At 49.1% G+C, this 24,397-nt stretch overlaps 1 protein-coding gene across 2 annotated transcripts; it reads right to left on the minus strand.

Annotated features, from left to right (window-relative positions):
• Positions 1 to 217: 217 nt before the first annotated feature.
• Positions 218 to 23,406, minus strand: TNFSF8 (TNF superfamily member 8). 2 transcript variants are annotated; one of them, XM_069031790.1, is made up of 7 exons: positions 23,022 to 23,406; positions 22,730 to 22,839; positions 20,459 to 22,261; positions 19,506 to 19,810; positions 12,825 to 12,870; positions 1,911 to 1,982; positions 218 to 1,315 (listed from the first exon to the last, which is right to left on the minus strand). In XM_069031790.1, the coding sequence occupies exons 4-7, from the start codon at positions 19,698 to 19,700 to the stop codon at positions 912 to 914; spliced, it is 717 nt and encodes a 238-aa protein (XP_068887891.1). In that variant the 5' UTR covers positions 19,701 to 19,810; positions 20,459 to 22,261; positions 22,730 to 22,839; positions 23,022 to 23,406; the 3' UTR covers positions 218 to 911. The 2 variants fall into 2 exon arrangements, with proteins under 2 accessions (XP_068887891.1, XP_068887892.1); XM_069031791.1 differs by lacking the exons at positions 20,459 to 22,261; positions 22,730 to 22,839; positions 23,022 to 23,406 and having other exon boundaries at positions 19,506 to 19,866.
• Positions 23,407 to 24,397: the final 991 nt, after the last annotated feature.

A 24,397-nucleotide genomic window follows, 5' to 3' on the forward strand; every position in this document is an offset into this window, starting at 1 on the left:
TGGACTTTGGGGAAGTCTGGAGGCCTGGCTTTCCAAAAAGTGCTGGTGCTGGAGGAGGATTCTCAGCCAGTGTGGTCTGTGTCACACAGGGACCACCAAACTGGCAGGGCAGCACTCGAGGAAAATGCACCCTAATGAACTTTGCAATTTGCCAGATTCGCAACTCTGTTGCTGTTTTAATATTTAATATGAAAAGGTCTGGGAAGCCCAGGGGAGAACAGAGGCTGAGCACTCTGCTTAGACAAAGTCTCTGTCCCAAAGAGCTTTATATTTAAATAGAAAAGATGGATAAATAGTGACAAGGAAGACACTTGAAGGAAATGGCATAAAGTCCATAGCAGAATGCAGCACAGAAATATCCTGTAAATCCCGTATCTCCTATGTCCTGCCCCAGAGTTTCAGCTACCAGCCCGAGAGTCAATAATTTCATCATTACTACTCCAGAGTTGTCGTTGTGTGCCCGTGGTAAAGAAAAGCCTTGACTACAAGCTTTGACTGTTGGTTTTTTGGAAAGACCAGGTTAAAACAGTACTCTGTAAAACAGAGTTAAACAGATTTCCCCATGTCCTGAGCACAGGCGTTGCGCCAGCAGTTTGTGACCCTAAAAGTCTCCATATTGTAGATTCTTCCCATGATCTGCCTGTGTTTTAATCTGTGTTTGTTTCGAGGAACCCTTGGTGGGTCTGTGAGTTTTGTGCTGGATACTCCAACAATCCCACCCGGAGCCAAGCCAGGGAACCTGGCAGCTGTGGCTCTTGCAGTGTTTTTTTTTCTGGGACACTCACAAAGTTCCTTATTCACCCTAGGGATGAGGTAAGGTGGGAAATTTAAACCAAGGTGGTGCCTAGTGAAAGCAGGCTACTGGTGTTCAGAGGAAGAGCCTGGGCAGCAGCGGGAAGTCAGGGAGCTGCTCACATTCCATCGTCTTCGCTGTACCTCAAGACCCCGAGAACGTTTTCATTGGGAAGGAAAACGTCATTCAGGAATTCAGGGTGGTTCAGTGTTACTGATACTCGGTCCCACATCTTCAGGTGTGTCAGGTGGAGCTGGAGCAAGGTCTTAAAAGTCTTGTCTTGGCACGTTTCCGAGGCGCACAGCGTGGATAACGTCTGCCTGTCGACCCTGTCGTTCACCAGGAGCTCGATCTTGAGGTCGATGGGGCTCTTGGAGCAGTTGGGAAAGTGAAAGTTCAAGTGGCAAAAGATCAAGTAGAGGCCTTGCTCCTTGATCACCAGCTCCTGGCTCTTGCACTGGGTGGCCTCACAGATCCCCTTCTCCACCAGGCTCAGCTTGGAGCTGTTCACGGCGCTGGACACTGGGAAGGAAAGCAAAAGGGTGTTAACTCAGCTCCACTGACTGCAGTTCAGCCCTAGGAGACTTCCAGCAGTGCTCCCTGGTAAAAGGAGAGACCTGCTCAGTGGTTTCCTGCAGGAAACTCCAGGAAAACTATTGGTCAGACAGATGGGAGCTCACACGTGGAAGTGGGGCACTAAAACTTCCAAGGATTTACCCAGCCCTCAGGAAACCCAGGACAGAAACACGTGAATGTTCATCTCCATTATTTCCCCACCTGGCATTTGAAGGGAATTCATGGAGGTGTACATTCATGTATTTTCCATGTTTGTGGGGATTGTACAGTTCATGGAGATGTACATTCCTCTGTGGTGTGCAGAAGGTAAATCTTTTATTTCCTTTTATTTTTGTCAAATTAACAAAAAGTCTCTAGGATCAGATAGGGGTTTGCCAACCGCATTCCAGGAGAGCTAAGGAATTTTTTCCTAGAAAATGCCCATTTGGCCAGAAAAGCTATTTGCCACTTAAGCTGGTATGAACAACATGAGCAGCTCTTCAGATAGCTCTGAAATCTCCTTTTCCCAACTCTTTCCCCCCACCCTGGACTCCCCACTGACCTCTCATGTAGGCAGCAGCTCCTTTGTCTGGGACACGCTGTAGGATCCTCAAATAGTCTTCAAAGGTGTTCCCTGAAGAGAACAACAGATTAACTCAGATTAACAGATTAACTCATTGCTCCTGAGCATTTTTTTTTCTTTTTTTTTTTTTTTTTTTTTGGTACCTTAAAATGCAGTCAGCACTTGGTACCCCACTTCCAGCATGTAACAGCTGGTTCTTACTCCTTGGCTGAGAATATCTGATCTGCCCAGGGAATTCAGAGCAGTGTCACTCAACTGGTAAATCTGTAACAACCTAAAGCTCTGGCAGATTGCAGCTCTCAGCCAAGCAAACTTAAATTCCTTACCCTGCTTCTTAAAACAGGGGTGATGGTTTTAATTTAAAAGAGGGTGCGTTTGGAATAGATAAAAGGAGGAATTACAGTGAGGGTGGGCAGGCCCTGGCACAGGGTGCCCAGAGCAGCTGTGGCTGCTCCTGCATCCCTGGAAGTGTCCAAGGCCAGGTTGGACATTGGGGCTTGGAGCAGCCTGGGACAGTGGGAGGTGTCCCTGCCCATGGCAGGGGTGGCACTGGATGGGCTTTAAGGCCCCTTCCAACCCAAACCATTCTGGGATTCTCTGATTCTATGAAACAGAAATTATGTGCAGGTAAGATTAATTTAACCAAGTTATTTTTGTGGTGCAATTACAGAAAGCTTTTAAACATTTAAATGGAACTTACTTCTGAAAATGGTTCTTTGGGTGCTTTTGGAATGTTGCTCTGTTCCCTCACAGTTTAAATGTGGATTTTGCTAGGACTTTAGGTTGTTCATATGATCCCAGAGTGTTTTGGGCTGGAAGGGACCTTAAAGCTCATCCCATCCCACCCCTGCCATGCACAGGGACACCTCCCACTGTCCCAGGCTGCTCCAAGCCCCAATGTCCAGCCTGGCCTTGGACACTGCCAGGGATCCAGGGGCAGCCACAGCTTCTCTGGGCACCAGGGACCCCAAAGCTTCTGCTGGAGGGGCCGAGCCTGCCCCGCTCCTGCCCCGCTCCCCCCGCACATCCCAGGGCAGCCGAGGTCCCGGGAATGCCCCAAATCCAAAGCGCCGAGCCGGGGAAGTGCTGGGGCTGCCCCGGCAGAGCCGCGCGGGGACGGCTCCATCCCACGGGAACCGCTGCATCCCTCGGGAACTGCTGCATCCCTCGGGAACTGCTGCATCCCTCGGGAACTGCTGCATCCCACGGGAACCGCTGCATCCCTCGGGAACTGCTGCATCCCTCGGGAACTGCTGCATCCCTCGGGAACTGCTGCATCCCACGCCACGCGGGGACTGTTCCCTCCCACAGTCTCGGGGACGGCTCCATCCCACGGGACGAGAGATCTGTTCCCTCCCACTGGATGCGGGAACTGCTGCATCCCACGCGACGCTGGGACGGCTCCATCCCACGGGATGCGGGGACCGTTCCCTCCCACTGCCTCGGGGACTGCTCCATTCCACGGCCACAGGAATTGCTCCATCCCACGGCCGCGGGGACGGCTCCATCCCACGGCCGTGCCCGGCACTGCAGGCGGCCGCACCGCACCGAGGAGCCACGTTCCATCCCCTGCATCCCGGCACCGCATCCCGGCACCGCATCCCGGTGTCCCATCCCCTGCATGCCGGCACCACACGCCTCTGATCCAGTTCCCGCATCCCAGACCCTGCTCCCCACTTCTCCCCCTTGCATTTCACCTCCTTTTCATCCACTTTCCCGCCTTCCATCCCCTCTGTGTAAGTTTTTCCTCCTCTCACCATACTGGATGTTCAGTTAATGGCACTGACTATCCATCCCTGGCAGTGTCCAAGGCCAGGCTGGATGGGGCTTGGAGCAACCTGGCATAGTGGAGCATGTTCCTGCCCATGGCTGAGGGTTGGAACAAGATGGTCTTTAAGGCCCCTTCCAACCCAAACCAGTCCGGGATTCATTCCCTGATTCTGTGACTATTCCTCCTTTATTCTGCATAGCCCAGAGCTGGTGCTGCCCCCTGAGCCCACAGGGAATGGACACACAGACAAGATACGGGTTCGGGAAAGCAGTGCATATCCCAGTGCTGCCACTGACAGGCGAAGGGTTATTTCTCCTTGCATTTGCTCACCTTTACCTCTCCTGGCCCTGCTGTGGCTGTGGAAGTGCACAGGAGCTCAGATGGCAAATTGGGAATTTTTCTGTGTTTCCTTGCACAGCTGAACACCAAGAATAAAGCAGGAAGGGGTTTCAGTAAAGCTTTAGCAAATGATACTCCCTCTCCCAGGGTACACAAAACTCTGAAGTTTTCCTGTGCCTCAGTTTATGAAACTGATATCAGAATCCCCAACCCTACAGGGGTCTCTGAAGGGCCAGCTAATGCATAAAACTAAATCCTACTAAAACTTGACCTCGGATGTTGTGTGTCATGATCCTCACATGTCCCACTCTGCTCTGGGCTGGGTGGCCTCACCTTGAGTCCTGGGGGCAGTTTTGAGAGTCACAATATCAGAAAAAGACCTAAAGCTGTGAGGGAGTGTCCAGAGGAGGGACACGGGGATGGGGAAGGGTCTGGAGGGGCCCGTGAGGAGCAGCTGAGGGCACTGGGATTGTTCAGCTGGAGCAGACTGAGGGCAGAGCTCCCCGGGGGCTGCAGCTCCTCCCGAGGGGCAGCTCCGATCTCTGCTCCTGGGCCAGGGACAGCACCCAGGGAGCGGCTGGAGCTGGGCCAGGGCAGGCTCAGGCTGAGAGCAGGGAAAGGTTCTTCCCCCAGAGGCTGCTGGGCACTGCCCAGGCTCCCCAGGGAATGGGCACGGCCCCGAGGCTGCCAGAGCTCCAGGAGCGTTTGGACAGCGCTGCCAGGGATGCCCAGGGTGGGGCTGTTGGGGGGTCTGTGAAGGGCCAAGGGGTGGGACTCGATGATCCTGGTGGGTCCCATCCAACTCATCATATCCTGTGATTCCATGATTCTAACAAGAACTCTATTTAAATGCAGAGTGGGATAAGGATCTTAAGTTTCATAAGATTCCTGAAACTGGGGGTAATGATAAGAGATTCAAATCTCCAGACTATTGCTGTATCTATGTGGCCTGATTTCTAAGGGGGTCTTAATAAGGAGGATGGATAAATCAGGGAGAAGCTGGTCCCCCACCCAAATTCCCCTGGCTGAAGGGGGTTGGTGTGTGTGTACTGCACCCTTTGCACTTTCTGTTGGAGACAGAGGCTGTGCATATCTTGAAAAAATTGTAATATTTCTGTGATTTCAGTAGTTTAAAGGCTTTTGGAGAGAGCAGGAGCTCACTGCTCTCCAAGAATGAGTAAGTCATGTACCAAAGTCCCTTCACCATTCTGGAAATCCCCGAAGAAAAACCAAAGCCTGCTTTCCTGGTGTTAGTCATGTCAATACAGTGCTCTAGTGAGGGCACAGGCACTGCAGAGATGCGGAGATACGGCACAGAATGGGCAAAAACCCTTCTGACCCTTATTTCAACTAAAGCTGTTACGGTGATAACAAGTGTCTGCTAACACAATCAGCACCCTGAGCCCGCTCACACTCCGAGTGTCCTGCAGGAAGGGAGAGATTATCTACAGAAATTCTGTGGCTTTGAAGGGGTTTACCCTCCAAAGGCTGAAAATCCCCTGCTGCACAAGCTGCCTTTGGAGGCCGCAGCCCTGCAAGCCCTGCCAAGCCAGCCAAGTGCTGAGCCTGCCCAGAACCAGCCCAGAGCTGCCCCGACCTGGCCAGGCCTGCGCTGCTCAGGGTGTTCATGGCATCTCCAAAGATCTGCCCTCGCTGACCAGGCTGCACTTTGCATTTCCAGAGCTGTACTTAACATTTGTAGGTGTCAGCAAGTTTGATGTGCCTGCGTTTAAACCATTGATTTGGTGACATCAGCTGCATTACTCAGAAGGCAAATTATGGAAAAAAAATTGTTTTACAGAGACAGCTCTGGTTCTCTCTCTGCTGAGGCAGCTGGTAACTGTTTTCCACTTTTATTTCTCAAGTTAATTCTTCTATCTGGAACGTTTTGGCTCAAGCCAAGAGAGGCTGAAATTACCAGAGCTTCAGGACTGATCGATGGATGTGCTCACATCACCTAATTGGCTTTGCACGAATCACGGTGTAAATCAGAGGTAATCCCTCTGCAATCAGTGGGATTGGATGAGCTTAAAAACACTGAGAGCAGGACGAAAGACAAAGCTACACGTGGGGCTAAGGACCAAGGAGGGTTTCAGTGTGTGCTGTGAGGCACAGGCACTGCAGATCTTCTGCTTCAAGGAAAGCTGCTGATGAGGGAGGGGTCTCAGTGGGAAGATATCAGGATAACTTATTTTTGTCTTTTTGACCCCTTTTACTGTAGGATGGGCATCCAGAGGGTGCAGCCCCGAGGAGAAGAGCCTGACTTTTTTCCAGGAGCTTCACGGAGCTTTTCCCCACTAAGCCAAAGGGGCTGGGAAATGGGACTGGGAAATGAGGCTGTGAAATGGATCTCAGAGAAGCTGCAACTTCACTGAGCCCCCAGGATTTCCCCCTGAGGTGCAAAACAAACCACTGAGTTTCTCTCAGAGCATCAAAACACAACAGCACCTTGTCCAGCCAGGAGGAAGCCAAGGGCTCAGGGACACGAGGACACAAGGGCTGCTGCCAGACAGGTCCAGGAGGATGTGACTGTGCCGGGGAAAGTTCTCTGTGCTGGCTGCCTCAGTTTCCCCAGCTCTGAGGTGGGTCTGACAGGAGCACCAACAAAGGGCACTGAAACCACGAGCTGAAAGTGGCTTTGTCAGCATGGAAGGCAGTGCTACCCAGACATGGAAAGCCCCTCAAGTGGGTCTCCTGAGGCTTGTCCTGGTCCCAGCCATCCCTTGGTGACATTCCACTGCCGTGGGGATGGCATCACCCCTGGCTGGGGGCTGAGTGTGGGCAGGCACAGCAGCAGGGCAAAACCCTGAATTATTTTATGAAATAAAGAAGTAAAAGCAGGCAATAAACTGGGGAGCTTTTGATTCCTCTGTAACTTACCTCCCTGGGTTTAAGTGCTCATGGAATTAGGCAAGGTGATGTCACACCTCTCTGTCAGCAAGCCAGAGTTAGCAGAATTTGCCCGATTTTATTTCTCAGCAGCCACTCCCTGAAGTGCCTGTAGCTATTTTTAACTCTCTCCTGCCAGTTCAGTGCCCCACAAACAGCAGCCAAAGGACTGGCCCAGCCTTGTGATGCTGTGACAAGTGGCAGCTGGGTGACATCCCCTCCTGAGCTCTGTGACAGAGCTGGGCTCAGGGGTAGAGCTCTGGGCTCTGCTCGTGCCTGTGCCTGTCACACACACACTGAGAGCCCTCGGTCCTCAAGAGCCCAGGACTGGCACTCTGGTCTGAAGGCAACTGAACTCAGCTGCCAACTTCACCTCCTCCCAAAACCATAAATTAAAGCAGTATCCGTTCTTTCCCCACCAAATTTAGGAAGAACCTCTTCTGAATTCCTCACTGCACACCCGAGTACTGCGAAACCTGCGGAGTTTTAGGTCAAAACTCTTCAAATCTTGTCAGTGTAGCATAGGGCACATAATGTCATGAGCTACTCATATATATGTGTGTGCGTGTGTATGTGTGTACATATTTATATTTATATTTATATATTTTATATTTATATATTTTATATTTATACTTATATATTTTATATTTATATTTATATCTATATCTATATATTTATATTATTTCTATTTCTATTTCTTTCTAGGTATATTTATATCTATATCTATATCTATATCTATATCTATATCTATATCTATATCTATATCTATATCTATATTTAAATTATTTCTATTTCTTTATATGTATATTAATATTTATGTTAACATTTATATTTATATCTGTATATTTATATTTAAATTATTTCTATTTCTATGTCTATTTCTTTATATGTATATTTATATTTCTTTACATGTATATTTATATGTATATGTATACTTATATGTATATTTATATGTATATGTATATTTATATGTATATGTATATTTATATGTATATTTATATGTATATTTCTATTTTCTATTTCTATTTCTATTTGTTTATATTTATACTGTTATTGTTATTATTTTTATATATTTTATCTATATTTATGTATATTTATATATACAAATGTGTGTATATTATTTTTCATACATATAGAAATACACATATTTTTATATATATTCATCTCTAGCTCGTGTTTTAAGTTCTGGAGAGAGGGCAGATCCAACATTCAGCATTCTGAGCAATACCCATCACCTCATCCCCAATGGCCTAAGCCGCCAGCCCCTGCCGTGACTCACTGGATGTGCGTGGTGCATTTCCCCCGGACGCTGGCCTGGAGGAGGCCTCCGCACACTTTCTAGCATTTGCAAGCCCAGGCTTGCCCAAATTTATCAAACTGAGAAACACAACTCCTGTTCCCTGCCCCCCCAGGGCAGACAGACCTCGGGCAGGGTCGCATTTCTGCACAGAGACACCGCCCTGGGCTGAGGCTGAGACGGAAAATCCTTTATGGTCCAAGAGTGAAATACCCATTTCTGGGGAAGCCACTGCCGTGAGATTGGGATCTGACAGCCTGCAATGTCATCACAGCATCACTGAGGCTGGAAAAGCCCTCCAAGGCCGTCAAATCCAAGCTGTGCCCGGTCCCCACCTTGTCCCCAGCCCAGAGCACTGAGTGCCACCTTGGCCTTCCTTGGGCACCTCCAGGGATGGGGACTCCAAACCTCCCCAGGCAGCCCCTTCCAATGTTTAATCACCCCTTCCATGGGGAAATTCCTGCTGCTGCCCACCCTGAGCCTCCCCTGGCCCAGCCTGAGGCCGTTCCCTCTCTCCTGTCCCTGTTCCCTGGGAGCAGAGCCCGACCCCCCCGGCTGCCCCCTCCTGTCAGGGACTTGTGCAGAGCCACAAGGTCCCCCCTGAGCCTCCTTTGCTCCAGGCTGAGCCCCTTTCCCAGCTCCCTCAGCCTCTCCTCAAAATGTTGGGATAATTCCTTGCTGGAAGAGATCAGATTTAGTTGCAGAAGGCCGAACTGTGCTCTGAGATATTGCTGCAAATCTGAAAACGCTTCTTGGCTCATTGGCTCCAACCTGATTTCCTCTACAGTAGCAAGTTTGTGACTGTCACCTGTATTATATTAATTTCTCAGAGTCAGATTTCTATTTGGGAATATATTTCCCATTGGAACTGAGAGTGGGATGCCAGATTTCCTTTCCTGGTCTGTCCAGTGCCAGAGAAAAACACCAATAAATAATGTGTGTGTGTGTGTGTGTTCATTTGTATAAGGTGTTTTTCCTTTTGTAAATGAGAAGAGATTTTGATACCGAATCTTTGCAGTTCAAATACCAAGAAAAGCCCAGGATTGCACAGTTCCCAGGGAAATGAGGCTCGGAGAGGCCAGCAAGGAGATGATGAGGGCTGCACCTTTCCAGAGTCTGCAGTCATCAATTTGTCTGTGAGTTCATTTTCCCTCTAAAAAATGAACATAGCAATACCCCTCAGATCCACACGAACACTTGATCTGTAATTTGTGAAATGGGGATGAGTTTCAGCATAGAAACGCTTCCACAGAAAGAACATTTCACAAACATTTAGCTCGTGATGGATTGAATTCCTTCCCCTGTTGCTCAGGTACTGCACCGACAGTGGCCCGGAGGGTTTGAGGAGACTCATCCCATTTTTCACATAAACATTTAACGAGCTGACATTGCATCACTCTCAGCCTGAGCCTGTGGATTCCTGCAGCCCATCCACTGATGACAGCTGAGTCAGGGCTGGAAACCTCCCAGAAATCTGCTTTAGTGCCCGCTGGTGTTTAGCTAACAATAGAACATAATCTCATTGGAGATTTCAATTCAATCACTGCACTTTCCTGCTTTAATAAGACACCATTAATTCAGTGTTGTGGCTGGGTCTGGGCTGCTGCCCATGGGCATCTCAGCGAAGTCTCTGCCTGAGTGACCTCAGCTGGGCCCAGCACAGATTTGTTGTGTCACAGGATCATGGAATGGTTTTGACTGGGAGGGACCTTAAAGCTCATCCATGGGCAGGGACACCTTGCACTACCCCAGGTTGCTCCAAGCCCCATCCAGCCTGGCCTTGGACACTTCCAGGGATGGGGCTGTGTCCCCCTGGAGCATCTCTGCGATGTTGGCACTGGCACAGGGCTGGAGCCAGGCTCAGCTGCCAGCTGGGCAATGCTGTTTTTTTGCTCCCTTGCCCATTTTAACAGCACCAGAGCCTTGGTTCATGGGTACAAAAGGCACCCGATTTCCATCTGGGCTGCCTGGGAGGCAGACTGGATCCAAATCTAAATCCACACCAACGCCAGCCCCACCACAGTCCCCTTCCTGAATGTTTCTCCCGCTCCTGTCTCTGGGTGGCACCTTGCAGCACTTGCCACAAGTCCCTGCTTGGCTGCCAGCAGGCAGCAGCTGACAGAGCTCCCTGGGAGAGGCCCTCAGTAATTTACCCACTGGGTATATAAATTAATTAATTAATTAGCCCTGCGTTACGCATTTTAAGAGGAAAATAAAGGACCCTGAGCATATTTGAATGCTCTGTTACCCTCCAACACAGACTGATGGGCGCTGAGGGGTGGGCTGGGACAGCATTTAAATCCACTAAAAGCAGCTTTCAGCAGCTCTTCCTGATGTGGCATCTCACTATCAGCCCCTCTTTTGTCCTCCACTAACGACATCATCTCAGATTTAGCAGCAGAATTCAGAAATTCAGAGCAAGAGGATGCCTGGGGCTGATATGGACCCCAAGACAAAAATGTTCTGGCTGATGGAACAGCATCCTGGCCATTCCTGGAGAGAGCACATTGCTCCTTCCTGGCACCTGCCAGATGCTGGTGAGGGGAAAAAACAATTGGCACAGGTTGCCTGAGCTGAAATAAAATCATATATATATATAAAGGAAAATGTAAGATTTATATATAGTTATATGTGGTATATATGTGTGTATATATCTATGATTTTCTTTCATACAAATATAAATATAACTGCAAATATGCATGTAAATGTAAATATAAATATACATATAAATATAAATATATAAAAATAGAAATATACATGTCAATATGCCAAAATTATAAATATAAACAATAGAAATAATAGAAATAATATACATATAAATATATAAAATATATAAAATATATAAAACATGAACAATATAAACAATATAAATATATAGAAAATTATATAAACAATATAAACAATATAAACAAAATAAATAATATAAATAATATAAATAATATAAATAATATAAATAATATAAATAATATAAATGGACTTTTGGACTAGTGACATCTCTCTCCCTGCCCTGGGAATGCCCCTACCCCTTGTGCTTTGCTTTGAAAAGCGCTGACCTACAGATACAACCTCTGTGGCTCCTCCTCTGTGGATCAGAAGGCTCCACACCTTCAGATCCTGCACATTTCTGAGCCTCCTCAGATATGAAATAAAGCACAGAAAGACTTGAGAAAGGCTTAAGAAGATTTAAGGGCATGCTCAGGTTGATAGAGAGGAAGCAGTGTGTGTGTTTAGGGTGCCCTAGGGGGAGCCTAAGGGAAAAGAAAATTCCTCCAGGTTACAGGAATTTTAAAACATAAAAAATGGTGTTCAGGCAAGATGTGAAGCTCTCAGGAAGGACACAGAGACACGCAGGGATTGCTCTGGGAACTGTGGGCTGTGGAACAAGCCAGGTATGGGAGAGTCACAGATTCAAGTTACCCAAAATGGAGTAAATGGTGCCCAAATGCTGCAAAAACGCAGCTGCAGAAAAGATGATTTTGGGATTGGGACTGTCCAGACCTTGGGCTCCTGTTACTCAGAATTCTGGAATCACAGGGACCCACCAGGATCATCCAGTGCAGCCCCAGTCCTGCACAGACCCCCCAACAGCCCCACCCTGGGCATCCCTGGCAGCGCTGTCCAAACGCTCCTGGAGCTCTGGCAGCCTCGGGGCCGTGCCCATTCCCTGGGGAGCCTGGGCAGTGCCCAGCAGCCTCTGGGGGAAGAACCTTTCCCTGCTCTCAGCCTGAGCCTGCCCTGGCCCAGCTCCAGCCGCTCCCTGGGTGCTGTCCCTGTCCCAGGAGCAGAGATCGGAGCTGCCCCTCGGGAGGAGCTGCAGCCCCCGGGGAGCTCTGCCCTCAGTCTGCTCCAGCTGAACAATCCCAGTTTCCTCCAGTCTCCCATTCTGCCCCACTTCCAGGTGAACACGGCTTCATTTCCCCGTCTGTGGTGGGAGGCAATGGCACCTCCTGCCCTCTGGGCCTGGGTATGAACTTGCATTTGCAAGGAATCAAATATTGGTGCCAAGAGCCGTGTGAGACACTGCCAGTGACATGAACAGTGCTCCTGATTTGTGCTGAGGAAAAGCAGAATCTTGGTAAGTTGTCTCTGTTAGATTTCCCTCTTTTAGGCTCTCTGTGCTCACACTCTGCCTGTTTCAATTCCTTGCTCTGTGCCTTTTGCTGCTGTTCTCCCCTTGTCCCTTCTCGACCCATCCATTCCCTTCTCCCTTTTCCCCACAAACCAGGAGTTGTTTTGGAATACGTGGAGCCCATTTTCACCCCTGTCTTGTGAAGATGAGGACTTTCCATGCATTTGCAAGAGCCAGCACTTAAAATAAGACCTTAAAATCAGAGTGGTGTTCCCATCTCCTGGCAAAAAGCTCTTCTGAACAGGCACCCCAGGGCACATTCAGAAATATTTGTTATTTCCTCAGCCGTGCATGGGCTCCTGAATAATTTGAAAGCTTTTTGCTTATTTTCATTTTTTTCCCCCACTGCTTTGGCTCTTCACCAAGAGGAGTCTTTACGGGAAATGTTAAAATGTGCACAATTGTGACCCTGGGAAATATTTGCATTACAGATGTGACAAATTGCATGGATTGTTTCGGGGTCTTTACCTGTCCTGATGGGTTTTTTGATGCCCTCCATGGCAGGATCATCTGCCTGAAAGAGAACAGAGAGAAGAGAGGGATTATTCTGGGAACGGGGAATATCCATTCCACATGAAACCCTGCTTTAAAAGTGGATCTGAAAGGTTTCCCGTTTCAGAACATTTCTGACACAGCCAGATTGTCTCAGTGCAGTAAGAATTGGTGTGGGTTCTGTTGGGGCTGTTTCAGAAGGACAAGTCCTAAAACTCCCGGTCTGTGGCTTGCAAAGCTTGGAGAGAGTAGGACAGAGTGGGACTGGACAACCTGGAGAGGCAAGTGCCCAGGAAAGAGCATTGAAGTTGCAGAGCTGAGGTCTGAGCAGGACAGTGATGTCCCGCCTCACCTCTCCTCCTACTTCTTGCTGAGATGTAAAACCAAGAGTGGAAATGGCACATGAAATTGTCCTCAATCAGCATGACATGAGAAATTCCCAGAAAACCAGCTCCGGGAGTGAAGTGCAGCAGGATTCCTCTGATGTTACCTTCCTGTCACCCAAACACACAACCCTGAGGCACTGGCAGCTCACAAATGGCCAGCAATGCCCTCAAGGAGCAAAATGTTCTCCCAACAGCTGAGGAAAGCACTGGGAGGTCCTCACTGTGTGTCCCATCCATTCACTCTCACACTGGGTGACCCCACAGGGGTTTCAGTGTCAGGGAGTGGGTTTGGCTCAGGCTGGGCTGAACCAGCTCCTTTTACCTGGGTACAAATTACCCAGGCTAATTGTGCAGGCTAATCAGGCCACGCCCACCTTAACACATTGGAAGGGATCCATGAGGATCGTTAAATCCTTCTCCCTGCTCCTCACTTACCTAAAATTAAACCACAGGACTAAAAACCTCTTCCAGCTGCTCCTTGAGCCCTGTCAGACTCAGTGCCCTGAGCACTTCCCTGGGGAGCCTGTTCAGTGACCCAGTGGGATGTCCAGGAAGGAGAAATTTGGGAAGCTCTACCAGCTTTAACATCTGATATCTCCTGGGAGAAATGAGGCACTCCTGTGCCGGGGAACAGCTTTGTCCATAGTAGTGTTACAGCATAAACCTCTCATTTCTGTGTGTGTTGTGGATAGATGGGTGGTGTGGGGAGAAGGAAGGTGGTTGGGCAGTGAGGGAAGCCGTGTTGGGTCTGTTTGTCATAATTCATATTCTAATCTTAAATGTTTAGGAAGGTTTTTAATTAGATTTTGGCTTCATGTGGCCTTGTTTTGAACAACATTGAAGTGTGGAGCTGCATCTGCTCCCAGCAAAGAGTTGCTCCCCTCTGGTCTGATGCCAGGTGCTGTGTCCTGCAGGGGTGGCAGAGCTGCTCCCAGCTGGACTGGGCAGTGACAGATTAATGGTTGGACTCATGGATCTTTGGGTTCTTTCCCAATTTAAATGATTCTCTGATTCTCGGGGAATTTGGAGATCTGTAAGTTGTTCCTTTTCTCTCCCCACAGCTGTGCAAGGCAGGCAGAGTCACCTGTTGAGCCAGTATTTCTCCAGGTGACATTCCTGAGCTGGGCAGGAAGGTGCTGGGCAGCAGCAGAACAGGAAACCAGAGATGTCATTTGAAAAAATAGATATTTCCAAGCTTTTTGTCCCTGACTTGACATCCTCCTTTGGGAACTCTCATGGATCTCACCAGATGTAAAACTGAGAAGGGTTTGGGCTGAAAACACTGCCAGGGATCTCTGCCAGGACCTCTCAGCCCCTGCTTTGCCCCGTGCCCTGGGCTGCCCCTCTCACATACTCAGTCCACAGGGAAGCGTTGCTGTTCAATGTGATATCGAAACATTCCTGCTCTCTGTGGAGAATTCAAGATATTTTAGGTGACAGAAAAAGGATGCTCTGCCCCCAGTGAGATTACACTCCATGAAATCAGGCAGCCAGGGAGCCTTGCTGATGACCCAGAGCCTGCTCTGCACTCAGGGCATAAAAACAAAATTAAAATGGACTAAAGGCATTGTGTTCTCACCTGGGAGGGCTCCCAGCGAGTCAAGCCAGCACATACCAATGCAATTTATTTTAGTGACAATTGAGTAGATACTGAAATAAACCTTTGGAACTTCCTTTGAAATATTACTGGTGTTATTTCTTTCTTTTCCAGCAGCAAGAATATCGCATGTAATGCTGTCATTTGGAATGCAAGGAGGCACACATGAGGAGCCCAAACAGATGAAATTCTACAGCGCCAGCTCAGAGAGAATTCAAGACAACGAATTTCACCCTGTCTGGAGTGATCTGGGGGCTGATGATGAAGGAGCTCAGTCTTTCCTCAGCAAGCAGAATAATTTGAGTTTGCTTTATTAGAGAAAATGATAATCAGGTGCCAGTGAAAGTGATTTATTTCTTCTTTCCCTTAATTGTTTTACAAGAAATTTTCTCAAGCTGAGACAGAATAAAGGGTCATTCTAAATTCCTGTGTCACAACAGTGACTATTCATTGAACCAGACACCTCTGACCATTGGGAGGGTGAGGAGGCCCTGGCACAGGGTGCCCAGAGCAGCTGTGGCTGCCCCTGGATCCCTGGCAGTGTCTCAAGCCAGGCTGGACAGGGCTTGGAGCAGCCTGGGACAGTGGGAGGTGTCCCTGCCCATGGCAGGGGATGGGAATGGGATGAGTTTTAAGGTCCTTTCAAACCCAAGCCAGGCTGGGATACTGTGAAGTCTTCATCTACCTCTAGAAAGTCCAAGAAAATCCCCCCAAACCACAGTCCCCATTATGGGCCCGGGTTCAAAAGTGCGTCCACGTGGCAGCTCCGTGGGGAAGAGCTCTTTGGTCCTCTCAAAGGAAATATTCAATTTAAAAAGGAACCCCAAGGCTCTCCCGTGCTCCTGCTCAGCCTCAAACCATCCTGATGTCAGCAGGAATTTCCCCATGGAAAGGGTGGTCAGACCTTGGCAGGGGCTGCCCAGGGAGGTTTGGAGTGCCCATCCCTGGAGGTACCCAAGGACAGCCTGGAGGTGGCACTCAGTGCTCTGGGCTGGGGACAAGGAGGGGATCAGGCACAGCTTGGTCCTGATGGCCTTGGAGGACTTTTCCAGCCTCAGTGACCCTGGGATTTATTTTAGGACCTGACTCTGGCTGGGGAGGAAGGAAGGTGGGGGCAAATATTGAAGCTGGACATGAGAACTCCAGAAAACAGAGCACTGCCCCCACAGCTCATCTGCTAACGAGCCTGACAGGAGACACAGCCCTGGGTGAAAATCAGTTTCTCCTGTGCTGATCAAAGGTATTGAAGTGGCACCTCCAGACAGCAGGTGACTGTCACTGCCCAGAACACCCACAGCAAGAGCTGGGCCAGTGCAGTTTCCTCTAAAATGCCTCAGTGAGTTTCCTGTAGTGCTCAACGAGTGGGAAATCTGCTTTTAGGGGAATTTTCAGTATTTTAAATTTTTTTTTAAATTTTATTTTATTTTTCTTTCTGTCAGGGTTGCCACCAGAGGGGGCCAACAGGTCCCTATTGGGGCACCCGGAGACAAAATGAGTTTTAAGGAGCCATAAAACCCCAATAAATCATGCAGGATCGTGCTGGTTGCTGTAGGAGTGACTCACAAATCTACTGCTAAAGGTTTTTAACAGCCTTGAAGAGCAGAGCAGCAAACAGAAAAACCTGCTCTGACCTTTAGTATTTGCCACATTGGTGATAAAAAGGTTTTCCCATACAATTTAGAGGTTCAATATGTGAAGGCTACAAAATCCAGAGCAGTGATGGACTAACCCATATCAGGGACTCTGGACATTCACACAGAATTTGTTAATGGGAGGCTCAGGTGTCTGATGAACCTTCCTGTACAGCACCAGACTTGTGAAGGTCTGTGTGCCTTAAAATGACATTTTCCAGCCCTTCCTGTCCCATTCCTTGTCACTGGTTTCATGGCTCTCTCTTTATACACCTAAATATCTGTAGAGATGTGTATTTGTACGTGTATCCAGCAGGAGAGGATGCAGCAGGCAGAGGGCACAGGGTTTAACACACTTAGTGCTAAGAAGAAAAATGATGGCTCCAGACAACCTTACAGGGACTATTCTCATTCCAGAGAAAACAAAGTCATTCGTAAAAGACTGGCAATGGCCTGAAGCCAAGTGGTTCTGCAGATGAGAGCTGAAGAAATGAACTGACTTCAGCACTGCAAATAGTTCCAAAAAACCAGAGTTTAGCTCCAAAAATGACCCTTGCCATGATCCCCTCCTTGTCCCCTGATGTGCTGTGCTACCCTTCTTGAAAACAAGGCGTAAAGGAAATTTCTTGGGGTGCTGGAAAGTGGGGAGGTGTGATAATGTCTATTAGAGGTGCTGTAGGATTCAGAGAAGCAGCTTTGAATCATAGTTGCCTTTTTCATTTAGCCTTTCATGTCGTGTTTCCCTCCTTTGGAGCACCCAGGTTGTGGGTGTTGCAAGTGCCTGGTTTCTGCAGACTTTGATTTTCCTTTTCCAGTCTGTCTTCCTTCATCTTAAATTAGGCAATTATGAATTGGTCACAAGGCAGACAAGCATCCTGTGCCTGTGATGGGGGCAGGGACAGTGTGATCCTGTCACCACGAGCCTCCTCTGAATGCTGTGGCATCCAAGGGTCCAACCCCTGCATTGTCCCTGTGACCCTCAAACACCCCTTGGGCAGAGGGAAATAAAAGCTTCTCTCTCAGCTCAGCAGAAGGAGGGTGTGGAGTTGCCCCTGAACTCAGGGACCACTCACACAATCCAGCTGATAACATCTGGAGGGGAAACCTGATTGTCCCAAGGGGATGATCACACAAAATGTTGGTCCTTTTGTCACAGGTATAAAGAAAAGAATGAAGTCAGCTGGTGAGGCTCTGATCCCTACAGCAACTCAGTGTCCCCAGGGCTCCAAGGATTCCCCAGCCCCTCAGGTCCTGGCAGCTGCTGCAGTCAAGGCTGGAGATGCTCAGCCCAGCCACAGCCGTGATTCCCAAAAGGTTCTGTGCCCAGCCTTGCTTGGACAGTGCAGCCAAGAGCTGATGTGGTTTTGGAGCAGGCCTGGAGCTCCTCACAGAACCTGTCCCACAGAACCAACACTTGTCCTCTGCTCTGGGAATTCAGGACCAGGCACGGATGGGGGATGACTGTTCTGCTTCTGAACTCCCTGAGAGCAAACCATGATCTATGTTTTTACTGCCAAATTCTCCTCAGAGCATAAAATTGCTGCTTGGTTTTATTTGTTCCTAACACCCCTCAGCTTCTTACTCCCTCCTTCAGCCAAGTTCATTTTCAAAGCAGCTGCAATGGTGTCGTTACTCTTTTAAGTCAAAACCTTGGCTCTTTCAGTAATCTTGTTCCTCTGGCAACTCCTATAACTGCTTTATCCTGATGGAGAGGTGATTTAATGCTCAATTCCATGATAACTACAAATGAAAGCCTCATTATACAGCAAAGCTGTGGCAAGTCTGTAATTACCCAGACTGTTATTTTAAAGATCTCCCTTGATATCCCACTATTTCTCACTTAAAAACCCCATGTCTCATGGCAAGTGTCCTCGAAGTGCTTCTCTTCTGGGAGAACACTGATTACAGGTAGATGATTTTTCTCTTGAAGGAGGATCAGTCAAGCCTTCCTGGTTTAATTTCTGGCTAATGTGCATACACGGGCACACAAATTGCACAGGGTAAATTTAGCACGAGAAAATACTGAGTCAAAGGATCATGTTTTGTTTTCCATGGCAGCTCCCCCAGCGGCCCCGTGCTGGAGCTTTCCCTCTATGAATTAAGGTACCTCAGCACTTTGGTTTTTGCAGTAAGATTCCAAAGCCTATGGGACTTCTACTCTGGCATTGCACCTTGGTAAAGTTGATGGCAATGCCCTTACAAGGTCAGAAATTCACTTTTTATCCTCACAGCCATCTGTATCTCTGCTCTGGCTGTCACTGGTTCCCCATCAACCCCAGCTCCATTCAAGAGCAATCTTTTATTTTAAGAACTTAAAAATGCCTGTAGGCAGAGGGAAAAGTTGTTTTTGTGTGACTTTGTGTCGCTCATATCCTTTCTACAGCTCTGGTTGTGCATTAAAAATCACACCCAAGGCAGGACTGAGGGGACAGGGGACAGGAGGGAGTTCCTTGGCCCCCAGCACTGCTCTGGGCGCTTCAGGACAGCTCTGCCCCACCACAGCAGCAGGCAGCACCACAGGGTGTCACACAGAGCCGTGGCATGTCTCCTGCTGGAGCCCATTACTATTGCAGAGGAGCAGACCAGACCAAACCATCTCAAACTGTGGCTGCTCTCAAAAAAAGCAACAGGAGACACACATCAAACTAGGCAGGACAGAGGCTGCTTGGCACCTTGGATCAGGAGCTTTCTCTTTCCATTTACAGAGTAGGAATTGTGTGCCAAGAATAAATGCTGTCTGTGGAGAAAGGTCCTCTTTTTCTTAAGTTCTTTACCGTGTGTTTCATCTTTTGCCCTAATTCATGTGTGTGCATTTATAACAGAGGCAGGAACTGTTCTTCAGGATGGAAAAGGAAAGGAAATAGGAAAAAGAGGAGAGGAGAGGAGAGGAGAGGAGAGGAGAGGAGAGGAGAGGAGAGGAGAGGAGAGGAGAGGAGAGGAGAGGAGAGGAGAGGAGAGGAGAGGAGAGGAGAGGAGAGGAGAGGAGAGGAGAAAGAAAAGAAAAAAGAAAAGAAAAGAGAAAGTCAATGAATCAATCTCTTACCGTCCTCTGGACGACCAGGACCATGATGGTGGCCAAGGCAAAGACAAGCAACACACCCAGCGTGGCGATGATGAAATACAAACAGACTTTGTTAGTGGCCCCAAGCCTCCTGGGAACTGTGTCTTCATTCACATTCATGGCTGATTCATGCGAGTCCTTCACCTGAGAAAGTGTTTGCTCCTGTGCCTGGCACATTCTTATATAGCTCTCGAGGCACTGCTCTGGGTCTCCCCTCGATTGGGTTCAAGTTGCAGCCCATCTCTGTTCCTGGCAGGATTTTCCCCCTTCATCCTGGCTCATGTGATCTGGAAAAAAAACTTCATCACTTGCTGTACGAAGAAAGAGGGCCCCGGGGGCGTGAGGCAGGACGCAGCTGTGAGCAGGGGAAGGAGCTTCATGTTCTTGCTCAGGGATTTCTCCGCCGAGGTCCGTGCGCTGCAGCCGAGCTTTCCCATGTCAGAAGGTGAACAGACACCGAGCTCCCCCGCCCCAGGCCCCCGCCCAGCTGTGAAATGGGCAGATATGCAAATTCTCTTTCATTTTATACTCAGTGCAGCTACACTCGGGCTCGGGGAGTCTCCCCGAGCTCTGCCTTCCTGCTGTGCACTGGAACCTCTCCTGCCTCCCGACAGGGAGCGGACCTGCAGAGCTCTGTGCCCACAGGTGACCTTTGGTGTGCCCTGCGGTGCCCCAAGCACGGCGTCCCCAGCCAGGTGAGGGAGGGAGGGAGGGAGGAGATGGTTCTGCTCTGCCCTGCACTGGTGCAGCCCCACCTCGAGTGCTGGGAGCAGTTTTGGGCACCTCAGCAGGAGAAGGACATCAGACTCTGAGGGTGCGTCCAGGGGAGGTGAAAAAGGCACCAAGGCAGGACTTGTGAGGAACACCTGAGGTCACTTGGTTTGTTCAGGCTGGAGAAGAGAAGGTTGAGGAGGGGACCTCATGGCCATCCACACCTTCCTCACAACAGGCAGCAGGGCAGGAGCTGCTGATCCCCTCTCTGGTGAACAGGACAGCACAGGAGGAAAGGGAATGGAGCTGCACCAGCGGAAGTTCAGACTGGACATTAGGGAAAGGCTCTTCCCTGAGAGGGTGGTTGATCACTGGAATAGGCTCCCCACAGCACTAACCCTCTCCAAGGGTCAAGGAGCATCTGGAGGATCCTCTGGGTTGTATGTTTTCACGCTGGGCACTCCTGGGAGGAGCAGGGAGTTGAACTCGATCCTTATGGATCCCTTCCAACTCCAGACAGTCTATGATTACTCTTCTCTGTGGAGGTCTGGAGATATTTCGGTGAGATTTTCATAGAAGAATTTCATAGAAATGTGTCAGAAATACATTTCCGATGCAGGGTGCAAAGTTCCAGGCACAAAGAAAGCGGTGACACCGAAGTAGCTGAAAGCAGAGGTCGGGATGTGCCCACAGAGGGTGTCTGTAATCCCAGGTTTATCTGCAGTCAGGGAATTCCTGCTCACTTCTATCCTGGCCTGGCTTGGGACTGTCACCCTGGCTTTGCACAGAGCTCAGGTGAGATTTGTTTATCTGGAAACATTCCTACTCTATTCCAGTGTTAAAGGACCACTCATTCCTAACCCTGCATATTTTCTGTGGGATGACTCCTGGCTTTCTGGCCAGTCCAAGTCAAAAGACACCTCAGTGTCTCTGAAAATGTTCCCAGCTGGATGTGTGTCCCCTTTTGAATCACATCCAGGCAAGCCAGTTAATTTATTTACCAGGAACAAACTCCTGGGTTATTTGTGTCAGCTATTCCCAGTCTGATAAGGAGGACATCAGAGAGGGCAAAGGGGATCCTACCAATGATCCATTCAGCTCAGCACCTTGCCTTCAGTAGAGTGCAACGAGAAATTCCTTGGGAAGAACATCAGAACAGAAAAACCAGGCACTTATTGAGTGCAATTCTCCAGTTCCCTCTGGTTTGGGCTCGTGGCCTCCCAGTTAAAAGGTGGAACTTTTCAGTTTTAGTCCAGTTGTTCTTTACACCCCTGACATTGCAGAGTTGAGGCATTTTCCTATCATTACCACTATCTTTAATAAAATCACTGGAGCACAGCACTACAAAGGCTTCTAGAGATTCGCAAAGCAGTGTTTCTCAGAGCATCCCTTATCACCATGGGAACAGGCACAACCTGTTTGAACCAGAGACAAAGGGATGAGAAAATGCTCTCCCTTGGTTAGGCCTGGCAGGTTGGATGAGGTGGATCCTCACCTGCTGGGTCCTTCTTAGTGGATGCAAAGCTTCTGGACAGCCACGAGCAGCAGAGGTTCTCATTCTGCAAATTAATCTTGATTATAAAGGGACAGATTTACAAAGTCTTGCCTGTGAAAGGCCATTTGTTGTCCCCTTAAGGCAGCAAGTTCAGAGCAGCAAATCCACCCTTTGGGAAGCAGCACATGGAGATCCCCTACCAAAGTAATTTCTCCCAGCCCTCCTCAACAATGTGACATCTCTGAAATGCAGGAAAATCCAAATTCCCAAGGTCTTGCAGTGACTCTAGAACAGGCAGTTCAGCAACTCCTGCTCATGACTGAGCAGGTACATCCCTCACTGGGGTGGAGGTTATTGCAGAGAGTGGTGGTGGTGTAGTTTGTAGGATGTCACCTGCTGTGGTGTCATGAGGAGGGCCCAGCTCTCAGCGAGCTCTTAGGCTTTGGCACTCACACCTGGTGTGCAGGTCAGCTCTTCAAACAGAAAAACACCTGTGCTAAACTTACTCAGAACAACCAGGTGGTGCTGATGGCTGCAAAAGGAAAAGAGATCACTGAATGTCAGTGAGGAAAAATGGGAGAAATGTGTGCAAAGAAGGGCAATCCGGATCAAACCGGGCCTGGCGCTCTCTGAGGTAAATCTGGTCAGCCCACGGGCACAGCACTGCAAACCCACAGGGTGAGCTGGAAATGCTGGAATCTGCTGGGAAGGTCCCATAATCCCAGAATCCCAGAATGGTTTGTGTTGGAAGGGACCTTAAAGATCATCCCGTCCCACCCCCTGCCATGGGCAGGGACACCTCCCACTGTCCCAGGCTGCTCCAAGCCTGGCCTTGGACATTCCAGGGATGGGGCACCCCCCATGAAATAGGTGTTTTGGGGTGCTCTGGCTGTATCTTCTGGCTTGGTGCTGCTGATGTGCTTTCAAAACATAACTTTAGTGCAATGCTCTGTTACTAATCCCTGAAAACACCACTCTGCAAACCCTCTCACACTCTCACCTGCCTGATGGAGCTGATTCCCAGAGCACAGTTCACTGTTTCATGTCTTCTGCCAAAGGTTGCATCAATGCTCCTCAGCTCTGGTTCAAGAGGTTAAATAGGTGCTTGCCCTAAATTTGCATCAGCATGAGCTGTGTCCTCCGCAGCAAAGAGCTTTGCATAAAAGGGCAGGGAGGCAAAAAACAAGTGAACCACAAAACCAGCAGCTCTAATTATTTCTTGGTAGATATTGCAAGCGGCTGCCTTTGTCAGAAAAAAATACAAAATATCCCAGCCCATTGTTAGTACTTACTCTTCTACTCCTGGGCCGAGAGGAAGTGAACTGACTGAGAGATGAGCACCATCCATGTGCTCGCTGGAAATTCACCCTTGGCCGAAGCTGTGATAACTGAAACCTTTACCAAAGACATTAATGCCCAGTTTTTGAGAGATGTGTAGGAACCCAGCTGCCACTGAAACCCAGGGGGGTGAAGGGTGTAGGTGCCTTTAGAAGTTCCTGGGTTTATATGAACTGTGCCCGTTTCTTGTCAAAGCCATCACTCGTGTTTACGTCCATGTGGTTCACTCCCAGAACCTCATCCAAGATCTACGAGAGAAAATGAACCATAATGTCTGTTTCATGGCCCTGGGCTGCCTGGTCCTGGCAGCTGTCGTCTGGGTGGGGAGAGAAAACACAAGGCGTGGCACGGAGAAGGAAAAGGAAATAAACAATTGGGAGCTCACGAGGTCATTTTGGCCCCTACACAGCTCTAAACACCACGGGGTGAGCAACATCATCTCAGCTGTGGCTGCCACCTCCCTGCTGGCTGGCAGAGCTGGAAAACACCATGGAGCTTCTCCAAAAATATCACTGTCAGCCTGGGCAAAGGCATGAGCAGGTTGATCTGTTCCTTCACATCTGGCCTGGCTTGGGGAGTCTCATTTGGCCCCAGCCCTGAAGCTCAATCAAATGATTCCTGCCATCATCCTGAGGGCCATTGATAGCAAGGATGCTTTTGGGCTTCTTGTGGAATTGGGGAATCAACGAGGGGTTTGGGGTGGAAGGGACCTTAGAGATCATCCCATCCCATGGGCGGAGACGCCTTCCACCATCCCAGGTTGCTCCGAGCTCCACCCAGCCTGCAATGAGATGATTTCCAAGATCCTTTATCTCCAGTGAGAGACCCCAGTGGATGCAGGGTTCTCCAGCCCGCTGTGAGCTGCAGCTGACTGCACACACATGAACATGGGAGCACACGTGGAGATCATTTGATATGGAAATGCAAAATCAGTAAACTGAGGTTGCTGCAAAACACCCTGAGCGCCCAGAGGATGAATCACCTCGTTGTCGGAGGCTCTGCGTTTCCTCCCACGAATCACTCCCGCGCCGCGCTGCGGGGTTGTGCTCACATCCACACCTCAGCCCTTGCCGAGGCTGAAAAAGTTGTTTGGGTCTAGTTTTTAACTTCTTTGATTAGAATCTCTGCCCGTTCACGTGGTCCTGAGCAAAGCTGATCACTGATTGAAGGAAATGGCACTCCGATATCTCATTCCCAGCCGTGCTGCGAGGACACCTTTGGCGGCCACCACAAAACACTCTTTGCAGGGACGTGCTGCCTATCTCCCATCTCTCATCCCAGCCTCTTGGAGGATTCCCAAGAATAGCAATGTTCTTTCCTCATTTTGTTT

The sequence above is a fragment of the Aphelocoma coerulescens genome, chromosome 17, assembly GCF_041296385.1.
Source record: "Aphelocoma coerulescens isolate FSJ_1873_10779 chromosome 17, UR_Acoe_1.0, whole genome shotgun sequence".
Taxonomy (NCBI): Eukaryota; Metazoa; Chordata; class Aves; order Passeriformes; family Corvidae; genus Aphelocoma; species Aphelocoma coerulescens.